Raw genomic sequence first — 14,666 nt, 5'->3', positions numbered from 1 at the left:
TTGTATCTATCTGTTTGTCTAATAATTTTTATCTCGCTTTTTCTGTGTGTTTAGCTTAGAAAATGAGTATTTTGTTGTGTTTGGGAAGGCAATATGAGTGGGTGTGGCCCGGGGCGCCATTCACGCCACAACCGCCACTGGTCTCCACACAGTAACAGCTGACTGAAGAGCTCGCCGGCTGAGCACGCTCGTTACGTCAACACGCAGCCCCAACAGAGGATTTAAAACGGCGAGTCTGTGCGGCTCCGGTTGGAAACTTTCCAACCACAGAGAGAGAGACCAGCGTGTCAGCAGCATCCACGCACCGCTCGGCAGCGGCTCCCACCTTCCAGTCATGTCCAATGGCAGCAGCAGCAACAACAACAACAACAACACGGCGCGGTTTGACGCGGCCAGGAGAGTGGCGATCTTCGGAGGGACTCACGGGAACGAAATGTCCGGCGTGACACTTGTTAATCTGTGGATGCAGAACAGCGCTGAGATCCAAAGAAAGGGACTGGAGATCAAGCCCTTCATCACGAACCCGAAGGCCGTGGAGAAGTGCGTTAGATACGTGGACACGGACCTGAACCGGGCCTTCACTCAGGAGAACCTCAGGTAAACAAACACGGGGACAGGTGACAGCTGGATGACGGGGTCTGCGTGGGATTCTGCTGCTGAAACTTTGTGTTGGAGATCCACAAAATACACTAATGACTCCAGTAGCGGGTTAGACTTGGTTTATTGTGTTTTATAGGACATTTGAACGCACTTAGTGTTGTATGAATGAGCAGCATGAAGTGTATGAATGACGCACACGGCGCGCGCGGGGCTAGGAGGTACATTGCAACGTAACTTTCACTGTATATGACAAAGGTCACCCAAGTCTTGTACCTATAATCCTTTCTCTGTCACGTCACGTGGATCAGCATCAGCATGTTGGTATCATAGGTTGGTGTTTGGGTCCAGTAGCCAATAACAGCGGAGCGGCGTGTCCCCTCCTCCCGCGTCTGCCTCCTCCTTGGCCGGGCAGCAGCTGACTCCCAGACACCCTGCAGGAGCAACGTGAGCGGAACGTGACCGAGCTGCGCAATGACACCGAACCGTTTGAGCTGTCACTTTCTGTTGTTCCGATTTCGGAAGGAGAACAGGGTATTACGCAAACGCTCGTGCAGGCTCCGTGCACGAGCACGCGCGAGCCGCTTGGTTTTGGATGGAAAAACAACACCTGGTTTATCACACCGACTGGCCACAGCCATCCCATCTATTCTGCTGTGTTGTACATTGCAAAAACACAGAATCTCACCAAGTTTTTTTTTTGTGTCTAATTTCCAGTGCAAATATCTCCTTAGACTTAAAATGACACAAATTAACTTACAAGTAACTTTTCAGCAAGATGTACTAGCTTGTTTTGAGTCAGTAATTCTTGAACACTGTTCAAGTTCCACTGGCAGATTTATTCACTTACAGCAGGGAAAAATACCATGTATATATTATTATCCTTATTTTAAATGGAATAAGATCATTTTATTAAACTAGACAAAAATACTTTGTAATATTTTGCTTTTGTAGCATAGCAAGGTGCTTGGTAGAAGTTGCTCCCTTCATCAGCTGCCTCCAAGAGTTCATATATCTGACTTTTACATCACTGAGGGTTTTCCAGTATAAACGGCCTGTTAAAGCCCACACTACAGCATCTAATAGGGGTTTAAATCCAGACTGACTAGATCACTTTAAAATGTTCATGATTTTGCCTTTTGTAACCATTCATAAGCAAACTTGTTGATGTGTTTTGGATGATTCTCCTGCTGCACAACCTGAATGTGCTTGAGAAACTAGTGGCTAGATGTTCTACTTAATGGTTTTCTGGGAGGGACTTTTCATCGGTTTAGAAAAGTCAGGTCCTAAAGTAACAAAGCCTCCCCAGATCCTCATACTACATGCTTGACGTGATTAGTCATGGTAACATTTAAAGGCTTTAGAGAAGTGAAGCGGCCCAAGGTCATAAACTACCATCACCACCGTCTGTGTGGTTCTTTTTCTGACATTACAGGTTAGCTTTACACCTTCCAAAAAGCTAAATGAACAGAATATTTAGCTAAAAGTCTCAGAGATGAACAATTTTAGATATAGTTTTGTAGACGTTTCCAGATTGATTAATTTAAATGACTTTATCCATCCTTAGATGTCTTTTGAACTTGACATAACAATGTGGTTTTTTTTTTATATATTTTTGGCCTTCTACATTTTTTATTTTTTTTATTTTTTACAAAAGTACCAGATTGGATTGGATGACTTTGTTTCCTTAACAAAATCATCATTTGAAAATGCGCTTTTGTTGTTGTTCATGTTTTTATTGTCTCTTATCTGACGTTGACATTTGTCTGATCTGAAACATTTCAATGAGCAAAACCAGGAGAAGTCTGCAATGGGGGTTAAATACTTATTCACAGCACCGTGTTTACCCTGGCCACTAACCTTTGGTACACATTTCAGGCTTAAACATTCCAGGGAAACTTTGGACACACCCGTGGATCTTCAATGGTTTTTCCTATAAAGGTCATTTATCCTCAAATTATCTGAGAGATACATTGGTTAATTTTAAAACTGTGCAGCTGCCATCCTGTTTGTCCTCTCTCAAGGAGATGAATCTCTTTGAAGCTCTTCTAAAAACAGCTCATTAAAAAAATTCTCTGACAGCTCTACTTTTCCTCAAACTCAGCACGTCTCTCAGCTGTGAACCCATACGTGCTGGAGTCCACATTTCTCCACAGCGTGCTGATATTTGGAGAAAACGGCATCCTACGGCCATATGCGATGTGGGTGAGAGAATGTGGACTGCAAAGGCTCTTTTTCTTGGAAAAAAAAAAAACTCCTGTGGTTTAGAGAGAGAGTTCTCCAGACCAGTGGTTGTTTTTGAAATGCAGTAGAACGAGCGGATTGAAGTTGAGAGAGAAAGAAGCATGTTTGGTGGGAGTTTAACCTCAAAACAAACTCTCAGATTCTGTGGTCCGAACACACAAGACCATGAGAATGGTACACTCAAACCACCACAGACATCTTTTTTTTTTTTTTTTTTAAACAAATTATGCGTCAAACCTGTTGCTGTTTCTGCCTCTGAAGTCTCAACATTTGACACCGTTTTGTCGTCCAGCGCAACAGGAGGCGACGAGCTGCCCTACGAGGTGCAGAGGGCCCAGGAGATCAATAGGATGTTCGGCCCCAAAGGAAGCGCCGAAGCCTACGACGTGATCTTCGACCTCCACAACACCACGTCCAACATGGGCTGCACTCTGATCCTGGAGAGCTCCAAAGACGCCTTCAATCTGCAGATGATGAATTACATCAAGGTGATGGTCCGCCGCGGCAGTTTTAAGTCGACCTGTAGGAATGTTGGTTTGAAGAAAGGCCTACCAGACATACAGATCCTTATAAAGCTATTTTTCACCTTTTTGTCACTGCAGCAAAGTTGGACAAACTACATGTTATATGGAGGGTTTATATAATGAAGCTCAGGTAGAAGAATCCGCATGAACTGTCAGAAATAAAACAACTGCTGAAAGAAAGTCAAAAATAATCTCGAATTGCAGCTTGCAAAACAAATCACATAGGAGACGGAGCGTATATGTAGAGGAAGGTTAGACAATAACAAAATCAAAGGTTTCTGACCAACATGCAAAGGCCACCTGAGGTAGAAAACCAAACATTGAGCACAACGGTGTTGCGAAACATCTTTATGGTAGCGGCATCATGCTGCTGGACAGATTAAGTCCGAAAGCGATGACGGGACTAGATTAGAGGCTGCAAACATCTGGGACGGCAGCAGAGCTTCAGGGTTGCGCTTGTTAGCAGCACGTGTTATTTTAATCATCAGTGTTAAGGGAGCTAAATATAATAACATGCTACATTTCTTGGGATATTTCTGAAAAATTGAGAAAATCTCTTATCTTGTTTCTTACACCGTACAGTTGTTTGCTACTTTGCATTGTTCTATCACATTAAATCTTAATAAAATATAATTAAATTAAAGAGTGCAGAGCACATTTCACCACAGAGGTGATTCCTCCCGTGAGTTGTATATTTGCAAAACGTTTTTTTTATTTTTTATTTTGGGCTAAATTGTGTTTTTAAAAAAATAGAGAGCTACGAAGACAAGGAAGTGCTGGTTTTCTCTCTGTTTCCGGTCAGTGATTTACTAAGACTTGTGGTCTACAGTCAGATCCGGTTAGAATACGTTACTGATAAAATGACCTGCTTAGCTTTACTGTGTTGGGGAGGAAAGGCTGCGTGAAGGATTAACCAAGTAAAACTCATAAACTTTGGCTGGTATGTGCTGGCACTAAGCCTGAGAAAAAACAAAGATTGTTTTTTCAAAAACTTAACAATTAGAGCTGCTTGGTGCTTGTTCTGCTTGTAACAAAGTCTTTTAACCATGACGTTGCTTGGGGAAGACATTATTTGTTAGTATGGTTGTTCTAATGAGAAGGGCAGGGCTCTTTTAAACAACATATAAAGGAATGAAGATGTATCACCAGAGAGCTACAAAATGGCAGTTTTGGTTAGAAAACAACCATTAATTATTACAACAAGGTTTTGTTATACAATTAAGGAATCTGGAGCGTTATAACACTCAGTATTTCACAGGAAAGAATATTTTATTCATTAATTTTTCAGTAATCTGGTAACATTTAGACTTCATTCTGCTATCATTGAAAAATCTTTAAAAAAAGCAGTTCCTATTGGTGCAGGAGAAACATTGCTGAGACAAACAAGAAAAATCAAAAATATCATTAGAAAGGCTGAATCGGCTGTTTTTATACACTAAAATCAGATTACATGAAATGCATCCAAAATCCTTGCTGTACTTTTTTTGACGTACATTCTCAAAGGCTTTTTGCAGCTTATGGGTGGCCATGCTGCAAAGCCTTTCTATATTTACCTCCCGCCTGATGTGCTCAGTTAAATCCACACCGCTGGTTTGAGAACGGCGGACGGTTTCTTGTCGAGTTGTTTGACTCTTCTAAGGAGAAATTAAGTAGATGGGCAACACGGTCACTAAGAATCTATGTGAATGTTTCTCTGCATGCTTTTGGGAGAGTTATTACAGAAGATTTTCTTATCGCTCTGTGATTAAAAACAATCTTCGCAGTTCAGTTTTACTAGCTCAGTTTACCTTGATTCCTGCCAGACGAATGTACAACGTAGAAATCATTTTCCCATCAGTTTCCAAAACCACCTAATATATTTTTTATTCCAAAACTTTTTGGATGTGCTAATCTGGTGCTGCATTGCTACTTGATTACCTGAACAACTTGCAGTAATTAAGGGAACCATGAATTCTGCTGTTTACGTAGACCTGAATGGCTAAAAATAAATAGTTTGTAGTTTGGGCTCTTTGTATTTATTTGAGTTACATTTGATTAAACTAAAAACAAAAACAAAAAAGAATCAAGATATTCATTAGTGAGCAAATACAGACAGCTAGCTAGCCTGCTAGCTATCTAGCTGATATGTCAAAATACAGGCCCGATAGATAGATAGATGATATGTCAAAATACAGGCGCGCTTGCTAGCTAACAAATGAAAACCCAAAATGGGAGCACACACTGTTTCACAACACTGTATTTGTCTTGTTTTCTCCTAGAGGAATTGGCTCTGATGTAATTTTCCACTTTGTCAAGCAGAAACCTAAAACATTTAACTGTGTTGCATAAGTCTTTGTCATAAAAGCTATTTTTTTTACACGACATTCTTGTTGGCTTTTTGATTTTTTACAGAAAGCCTTCGCTCCTGCTAGCTGTCTTGTTCTCCTGAATGAACATCCTCTGCTGAAATATTCCACCTCTCGCTCTGTGGCCAAGCACCCTGTTGGTGAGTCTCTGACCGTCCAGGGATTTTCTCTTCTCTTTCAAATAGTTTTCAATGTATAGACAAGGTTACTATCAAATAACTTTGAAGGGATTAATTTGTCGCTATAAAGATTACGTACTTCTAGTCTGACATTCACTTGTGCGTATATTCATCATCAATGGTCAACATTGTAAGGATTTTGAGTTTCTCAGTGTTTTTTTTTTATTTTAACCTTTTACGATTTCCATTTTGACGACATCTACCATTTTTGATAAGAAAAGTTGTCAAGTTTTAAGGCGGAATAATGCCAGGTCAGGTCCTTTTTGTTAAACCACAAAGTTTATTTTCAACTTGGTAAAAAAACAAAACAAAAAAAAAAAACAATAAAAAAAAAACATTTAACTAATTATTGGGAGGTACACAGATACTTTTGAGGCTGTATGTTAGACTTTTATTCTCTCAGTTTTATGCAAATAGGTGTCTCTGACATCTGTGACCTGCTCTTGTATAAAGCATCTGGTGATTTCTTAATGACGTCGACCGTGTGGATTGTTTCGTTGCAGGTATGGAAGTGGGTCCTCAGCCTCAAGGGGTTTTAAGAAGCAACATCTTCGAAGCTATGAGGGTCATCCTGAAACATGCCCTGGACTTCATCTCTCTCTTTAACGAAGGTAGAGCTTTTAAAGCCACTCCGTTAGGCTGCGAATCTCTGATGATGTAAGACTTTATGTTTACCAAACTGTGACTGTTGGGCTGAAGCAGAAGCTCATGTAAACATAAATTGTTGTACAGTTTATTAAAAAAACAAAACAACTTCCCTTTCAATGACTCTGTGATAAATCGTCTGATGTGTTCTAGGAAAAGAAACATTTTGTAATAAAGCAAATGTCCACGAGGCTGACTCATCTCTAAATCTCTTTTCATCTGGCTCGTCAATCCGCCTCTCTGCTCTCTCATCCCCCACCCCCGAAGACGCCGAACGCTGTGCCTTCCTTCCCTTTACATAAGCCCAGCTGCCTGTGCCAAGTCCCAGTTGCAGCCTGTTGGTGTCCCCTGACTGTCCTGCTGTTGAATGGGCCCGCTTGTTGGGAGCCAGTTGCTTTCCGTGTCGTGAGAGCGCGGCTGCCAACGTTGCGGTAACCTTCTGTCGCGGGACCACACCGGCGCTAATGAATGCCCCCTCATAATGATGAATCGATGTTCCTGCGCATTGAAGCCGAACGCCTCGATGAAACGGCCGATTTGGCCGTAAGGAGTCCTGAAAAGGGGCACCTTACTCCATGAGGACACTGGATAAAAGTGTGGCTTTTATCCAGTGGTTACTCGTGGTTCCTTTGGCCTTGATTGAAATGCATTGCTAAATAAAATCCAGTTCCTTTCAGCAGTCACATGTGTTAACTTAAACTTCACAGCTGTTCTGTGAAGGCCTCCAAGATTTGTTGGAGAACAAACATCGTCATGAAAACCAAGGAACAAAGCAGACAGGTCAGAGAAAACGCGGTAGAGAAGTTTAAAGCAGGAGTAGATCATAAGCTAAGGAACTTGTTCAATCCATCATCTGAAAGTTGACTGGATAGTAGGTCTCAACTGCAAACCTGAGGGATGCGATACTGCATGTTTTGGTGTTGATTTTATACCAAATAAATACACCCGATATCAGTACTGATATATCGATACTTTTTTGTTTGATTTTGTCACATCGTTAGACTCTTGACCTTTCGGTGTTTTTGTGGTTTTTCCTTTGACTTGTTTTTGCTCAAACGTCGGACAGAATTTGGATAAAGTTTGTAGCTCTCTACATATTATGATGATTTGTGTGCAAAATGAGGGAAAAAGAAGAGTTTTGCAGTTGTGTGCTACGTTGTGTTGGTCCAAGAAAATACATTGACATTTGACTGGAGGTCAAACGGAATGAACGCTTTAGTCTACATTAAGCCTTTTTCTTTTTTAGCTCAAGATGCTGTATCTAAAGTTACAATCAGACCCATTAATACGTCAGATTCTGTCATAAACACAGAGTGTGCCTCCTGTGTGTCGGCTAGGAATGGAGTTTCCTCCATGCACGGTGGAAGTCTTCCGGGTCTTGGAGAGGATGGACTACCCCAGAGACGCCAATGGGAACATTATTGCCATGGTTCACCCCAACCTGCAGGTAAATGGCTGGAGGCAAATATGCTGTGCCTGTAAAAAGTATTCATTTCCTCAGATGATATTGTCTTTTTATTGCTTCTGCAAGTTAATCATAATCAACAAAATTTCCCCTTTTTTGACAAAACATTTATAAAAAAAAAACAGATTTCTGCAGAAGTAACGACAATTAAATAAAAATGTGTAACATAAAATAAATAATTGCATAGGTATTCACCTCTTTTGAAGCGACTGACCAAATTCGTCATCATCCGAGAGGTGAATACTTTTATATTCGCTGTACAGCTGCCTTCAACTTCATTGGGATTGCTTTCTGATATGTTATTTGCAAGGAGGAAATTAAACTATTAGTTGATGTGAAAATGTGTATGTATGTATATATATATATATATATATATATATTTTTTTTTTTTTTTTTTTTAGCAGCACAGTCGAATCACTTCCCCGCCGGCAATTGTTTGTTGTTGTTTCAGGACTGTGACTGGGAGCCGCTGAACCCCGGCGACCCAATGTTCCAAACGTTCGATGGGAAGACCATCCACTACCAAGGCTCCAGCACCGTTTATCCCACTTTTATTAATGAGGCCGCCTACTACGAGAAACAACAGGCGTTTGTGACCACCAGGCGAGAAACCTTGGCTGCGAGTGCCATCAGGAAAGCATGAAATGTTCTCCGGAAAGGCAGGGAAAAAAAAAACAAAAAACAGTAAAACGACAAAACCCTGCAGAGATATGTTAGTAAATTTTGCACAGGTTGCAGATCAAAACGCTCGGTGCAAAATAACATTCTGATTTCATTTTTATCTTTTTAATATCAGTTAAATCAATTAACTATGCAAAAAAAAAAATTCACCTATTAAGCTAAGTATTTATGATACTGTCCATTTATTTACATTAAATAAACTTTTATTAGCGTTTTAAAGGCCAGGCCTCATTACTGTTGGCTTATTAAACATTCCAAACACACTCTTTGAGTTTCCTACTGCTGCTCAGGAAGGCCATGGAAGATCAACACCTACGACCTCTGACCCAGAACTGTTGTCTCCTGCTGGAAACGTGTTTGTAAGATCTATTGAGGTGTGCTATGTGTGGCCTTTGATTCTACCTACCTTTAACTCCAGTATAGCATCTGTGGTGCTGCCCTGTTGTTGCCTTATTCATGGGGTTTCCAGAGAAACTCAACACAGCAAATTTAGTGAAGACTTTGTGCAAAACATGTCAATCCATAAGAGGTTATTTTGAGAGATGGTACCTGAGCTCTTCCTTTTACACTCCATTGATAGTGTGAGACGTGTTTTGTAATTATATTAACATGTATTTTTTGATATGTCTATTTATGTATCTTTGATTTTAAGTATTTTCTAGAAGTCATGGTGCTGTCTGACCTTTTTAATGTCTTGTGCGTCTCTGTGTAACGCCGTCGTCTTACTGTAGGTCATTTTTCAATCAGCAATATTTCTATGAGCACCATTTATATTAAACAGTGAAGTACTGTGACAATTATCCTTTCAAATAAATGTATTACATCAGCGTGTAGGCGTTTTGTGTTTTTATTTTGAAGAGCCAAGGGAAGATATCACTTCGTACCACAAGAGGGCGACATGCAACCACAGTTTAAGATCCAATGACGACGCAGTAGCGGTTTATCTGAAGCATTGGTTGGTAGATGGACATTATCTCAATGGGTGCAACGGAGGAAGAGGAAAATCCATTTTGAAGTGTTAAAAAAAACACATCAGATTGCTTGATGTCATTATTTATTAAAGTTAATGCCCATTTATTCTATGATTTTTTTTATAGCAAAATTGCTATAACGTTTTCACAACATTTCCATTATAATCGATGAAAGAGAGAATTTGGGTCAATTGGGTGCCAATGAGCACTTGGTTGTAAAAAACAAAACAAACAAAACACGTCATTGCCATGGTTATACGTTATAGCGCTATCCGGAAGTAAGAAAAAAAAAAGTAAAAATTATTCCAGCTGCACAGCATGCAACGTTAAAATGAATAATTCTCCAGAAAAGCAAAGCACAAAACAAACAAAAAAAACGTGACCAAAAGTCTACAAATAAATGAATAATCAGAAGTAAAGTAACTACTCCAATGTCCTGCCACTTATTCTAGAAAAATAAAGTCTAAATAAATAAAAGGTTGATTTGGAAAGTTTTTGTTGATTTATTTATTTATCTATTTTAAGGGGGTTTTGGCTCTAGTGTCCTTTATTTCAAAGTGCTAAAACAGGAAAGGAGGTAAAGAGAGAGGGGGAAGACATGCAGCAAAGGTCACCAGGCCGGCTGGGACTCGAACCTGTGACGGCGGAGTAAGGCCTCCTTATGCAGGTTGTTTGCAACCCCTGCGCCTCCACAGCATCCCAGTTCTTTTTACTTATCTTAAAACAAATGAATAATAATTTTTACTTGTGCTCAATCTTTTTAAATGACAAAACCAAGAAATCTTTGCTGTGCTTAAACAGATAAACAGTGCTATAACATTGACATGTCACAAAGTGTATTTCTAATTTAATCTCATCTTCCTTCATAGCCAAGAAGATAAATTAAGTGTTTTTTTGTTGTTTTTTTAATCCTAGCATGTAGGAACTACAGTGTAGTTCAAGCATAATTACGTACAATGACAGCAAATACTATGATTACAGTGTATGAGAACACCATTTTCCACATCTGTCATTATCACTAAACATTTCTGGAATCCAGCAAATGCAGAAGAAGGGAGCCGAGGGGCATGGCGCTGAAACAGTTGAGCAACGTCTCGGATGGAAAACATCTACATTGCACTTGGTTCTCAGTAAACGCCTTACATCACATCATGGTATTTAAGGAACCCAATAAAAACCTGCAGTTTTTCAACTATTCCAGAGTATTGGTCCACTAGTCTTTGTCAAGCTTTCGATGTGAACCCCACACTGACCAAGCATTTTTTTAACTTCTGTTTTACTGACCGCTGATCATGAAGAAGACCTGATCTGCACTCCACCAGTGTTGAGGACGTGTGCATGCCTGGCGACAGTTCGTTCATTTCCTATAACCATTCTAGAAACGTAAGTGCACAACCACCTGCTGGTCTCTGCCTGTTCGGTCGCTGCATTAATCACTGTAATCCAGTCAGGACTTGGATGACCGCAACAACACCCGATCAATAGACATTGAGAGGAACACGATCTTTAAGTTCCTGGCAGGGATCCAAATGTGCACTTTAAACGCTCCTCGGGGTGATTCCCTGCTTCCACCGTGCGCCTCCTCGATACGTGACATTACATCTGTTTTACTGGAAGAATGCCGCTTGGCAGCTCATCAAATTGTTGGTATCTGGATGCAGCTGCATGGATCGGCGGGTAGAATTACAGAGCCGGTGGTTAGCTGTACTCCCTTCTGCATTGTGGAAATGATGTTTGTCGGCATGAAAGCAACATTTATTCCGTTGCTTCATTTATAAAATCTCAAACCGGTGAGTGCCAAGTCGGTGTTTGTCTGGTATGCCAAAGAGAGAGGAAGTGGGGTCATACTGACCTTTTCTCTCTTTTTTTTTTTTTTTTTGGTAGTAAGACTCAGTGCAGACATGGGAATGAGGAAGTAATTATCTGCACAGGGTTCTGACATGCACCTGTTGTGGCTGAAGTAAAAACCCTCCACGGGTCTAGCAGTGGCAGCAGCTATACTTCTCTTGTGATTGCAGTCGCTTCGAGGCTTCTCTACTTTTCAGTGAAACTGCTGAAACCACCAGCTGGACGGAAGGGGAGTTATGTAAGAGTCTGTTTTAGCCTTCCTTCTACATTTGTGCTCTGCACAAAACCAAGTTGGCAGCGCGCTGCTGGAAATGCAGGGGTTGTTTTGGCAACCAAATGCAGTGAATTCCCTGATTTGTCCACGTCTGTGACATCAGCTAGCATGTGGATAAATCTGGATGATAGAGAAATAATTTGAATTTAATGTGAGTCTAGCAAAAAAAAACAAAAAAACATTTGGTTGCTTGCTCATTTTTGTTAATTATGCATCGGTTTTAAAACATGCAAACATCGATGACTTAAAGAGGAGTGTGACTTTATTGGTGATGATCGCAGGTGGTGGGAATGACCCACAAATCAAACATTAATACAGCCCCAATATGACGTTGTAGTGGCCCTGGATCTAAACTCATCAAATTACTAGAGAAGAAGAAATACTCCATATCCTTAAACCAGTGCCAGATTAATTATTTTTTAGGAATAACTCCTAAAAATAAGTTTTTCCAGTACTGTGCACAAGTGGTTGCCAAACTGTTCACCTTCTGATCCACACACTGACAAAGGAAGCGAGAGAAAGAGCTAAGTGATCATTAATCCATTGAACAGTATGGATGACAATAAACAGCAGCGCAAAACAAAAACAAAACAAAACAAAACAAACATTGACAGTCAAAATACAGCATATATTTATTTTTAAGTGAAAGTGTTTTTTTTTTAAATCTCTACTAAAATATACATCATAAATATCCACTACCATTATGAATTTTGTTACTTAATGATTTGGGAAACTAAAAAAGCATAACATTAAACAAAGAATTTCAAAAAGGAACAAGAACTATAGATATACTTAATGCTATGAGGCCTTGAAACTGAAGGATGAGCCTTTTTCCAGCACTCCCTTTAACTTTGGAAGCAAGCTTTCTTGATGAAGTGAACACAGACAGTTAAAGGTTGACTAAAAATACCCCAATCCACTACAAAAGCAACTAATGTTGCATTCAAATAGTGACGGAATTTTGAACGTTTTTGCGATATACACACTGTGCGGTTAAAATATTAAAATGTTACATTTTTAACAAACAGCATAACAACAGGATGATAATGTGATTATTATCATTATAACAGCAATGCAAATACAGTGCAAATATTAAAAATTAACATATAATAAAATAATGATAATAATCAGAATTTTGATTACTAAAATATAAATAAAGGGAATCATCTGTATAAAAAAACAACCAGAAGATAAGAAAGAAATTAACGGGACCAACATGAACAGAGGAGATAAAGCGCGTTTTTTCTCTAGATTTTTTTAAACAAACGTTTATGCTTCTCCTTCCGTCAGTAAAACTCCGGAAATCACAGTTACAGTAGAAAATCGCAGCACTTAGATGCGATAGATTAAATATGTCCCAGCAGTACTTGAAGGCACCACGGCTGGAAACAGGAAGTCTCGAAACTTTTCAGCACAGTGACAAACTTGTTAATCGCATCTCTGAGCCGACACGTCTTCAGCCTGACTGCAGTCTGCGGAGGGATGAAGAGAGCCTGAAAGGAGTCAAGTTACCAACGCCAGTAAATAATTTTTGTTTCTTTAAATAAAACGAGGTGTCGAGAGGAAGGTGGGTGTATGCGACAGATTTACCGCTAACTGACGGCGAAGACAGTTAGCTCCAGCATTCCTCTCTCTGACGGCTGCCTGAACATCACAATGTGGGAGCAGGAGGAATTCGCTAAACACTGGAGGAACGAGTTCCCCGACGCAGAGGTCCCCCGAATGGACTTGAGCTCCGTGGAGGACATCGAGTCGGAGCTGGAATCATGTAAAGCCAACCTGAAGAAGCTCCAGAAGGCTCTCGCGGAGGAGAAATTCAAGGTGATATACCTGCAGACCACCGTGGCCCAGCAGAAGAGAAACGACCCGGAGAGGTTCGAAGGAAAAGATGAAAACTTCAACGCAGAAACGTTCGCCGTTCCTAAGATGAGGAATGTTAGAAAGCCGCTGCGGCGAGAAGATGAAGGCGGCGGCGGAGAGAGGACCAAGGTGTCCGACTCCGGGGGCTTGAAGCTCAGCGCGGCGGCCAACACGCCCGGCTCCTTCGGCCGAGAACGCAGCAGGTTCATCGGCAGGACAGGTAAGTACGTCCCCATCCCCGTCCCGCCGCAGAAACCCAGGAGGGGGGACAAGGCCGCCAATGACAACGAGGAGGAGGACAGCGACCGAGAATACGAGGATGCGGAGCTGAACGAGAATTTCGTCCGGAATAACTTGTTGACGCCGAAGAGCGTTGGCAAGGACAACCAGCGGACGCCGGTCATCTGCAGGGACAATCTGCGGCCTTTCCGCCACAGCAGGGACTTTGACTCCGATGACGGCAGGCTGTCTCCGTCCTTCCCGCACGTTCACCGCAGAGCCTCCCGCGGCTCCGGCTGCAGCACACCTGACAGAAGGAGTGATGGCTACCTGAGCTCCGACCATGACGACTCCTCCTCTGCAGGTAATCCATCTTTCATGATTTGATGCTTCAGCAAAAAGAGTATTAAAATCAGTGCAGTCACAGATTTATTTAGTGTTCACATTGAAATATATCTTATAGTTATTGCATCCTGCTCTTATCATATCAATATAAATGCTGTCTCGAAAAAAAAAAAACATTCACATCCCTGGAGGTTTTCCTCTTTACCTACTTTACTATATTATGTATTTCACTTTTTTAAAAATGTGATAAATGTTGCATTATTTGGAAGTGGAAAAGCTTTTTTTAGTTAATCAAACATCTGAAAAGTGTGGCCTGTATCTACACACCCACTCCTCTGATGCGCCTGAATGTGATCATTAGACAACCAGGAGAAGTTTAATGCAGCTTTAATTTATTGTTTTAATCATCCGAAAATAGACAGGTGAAGACCTCAAAGCTTTCAAGACGTGGTTGTCCACCTAAACTGAT

General features: G+C 40.8%; 2 protein-coding genes across 2 annotated transcripts in view; both read left to right on the top strand.

The window, feature by feature from the left end:
• The first annotated feature begins 236 nt into the window (after positions 1-236).
• Positions 237-9,509, top strand: aspa (aspartoacylase). The gene is made up of 6 exons (XM_015035628.1): positions 237-597; positions 3,134-3,329; positions 5,757-5,850; positions 6,393-6,500; positions 7,872-7,981; positions 8,451-9,509. Exons 1-6 carry the CDS (start codon positions 335-337, stop codon positions 8,640-8,642), a joined length of 963 nt encoding a protein of 320 aa, XP_014891114.1. The 5' UTR covers positions 237-334; the 3' UTR covers positions 8,643-9,509.
• A 3,920-nt stretch (positions 9,510-13,429) lies between these two features.
• The window catches only part of abr (ABR activator of RhoGEF and GTPase), a 137,857-nt gene continuing 136,620 nt past the window's right edge, over positions 13,430-14,666 (top strand). Inside the window, exon 1 of the mRNA XM_015035614.1 lies at positions 13,430-14,216. Within this exon, the coding sequence (XP_014891100.1) occupies positions 13,430-14,216 (787 nt within the window). The remainder of the gene's footprint in view (positions 14,217-14,666) is intronic.

Source organism: Poecilia latipinna, unplaced genomic scaffold, assembly GCF_001443285.1.
Source record: "Poecilia latipinna isolate Pla-1442-1.1 unplaced genomic scaffold, P_latipinna-1.0 Scaffold340, whole genome shotgun sequence".
Classification (NCBI taxonomy): Eukaryota; Metazoa; Chordata; class Actinopteri; order Cyprinodontiformes; family Poeciliidae; genus Poecilia; species Poecilia latipinna.
This window is presented reverse-complemented; position numbering and strand designations above follow the sequence as displayed.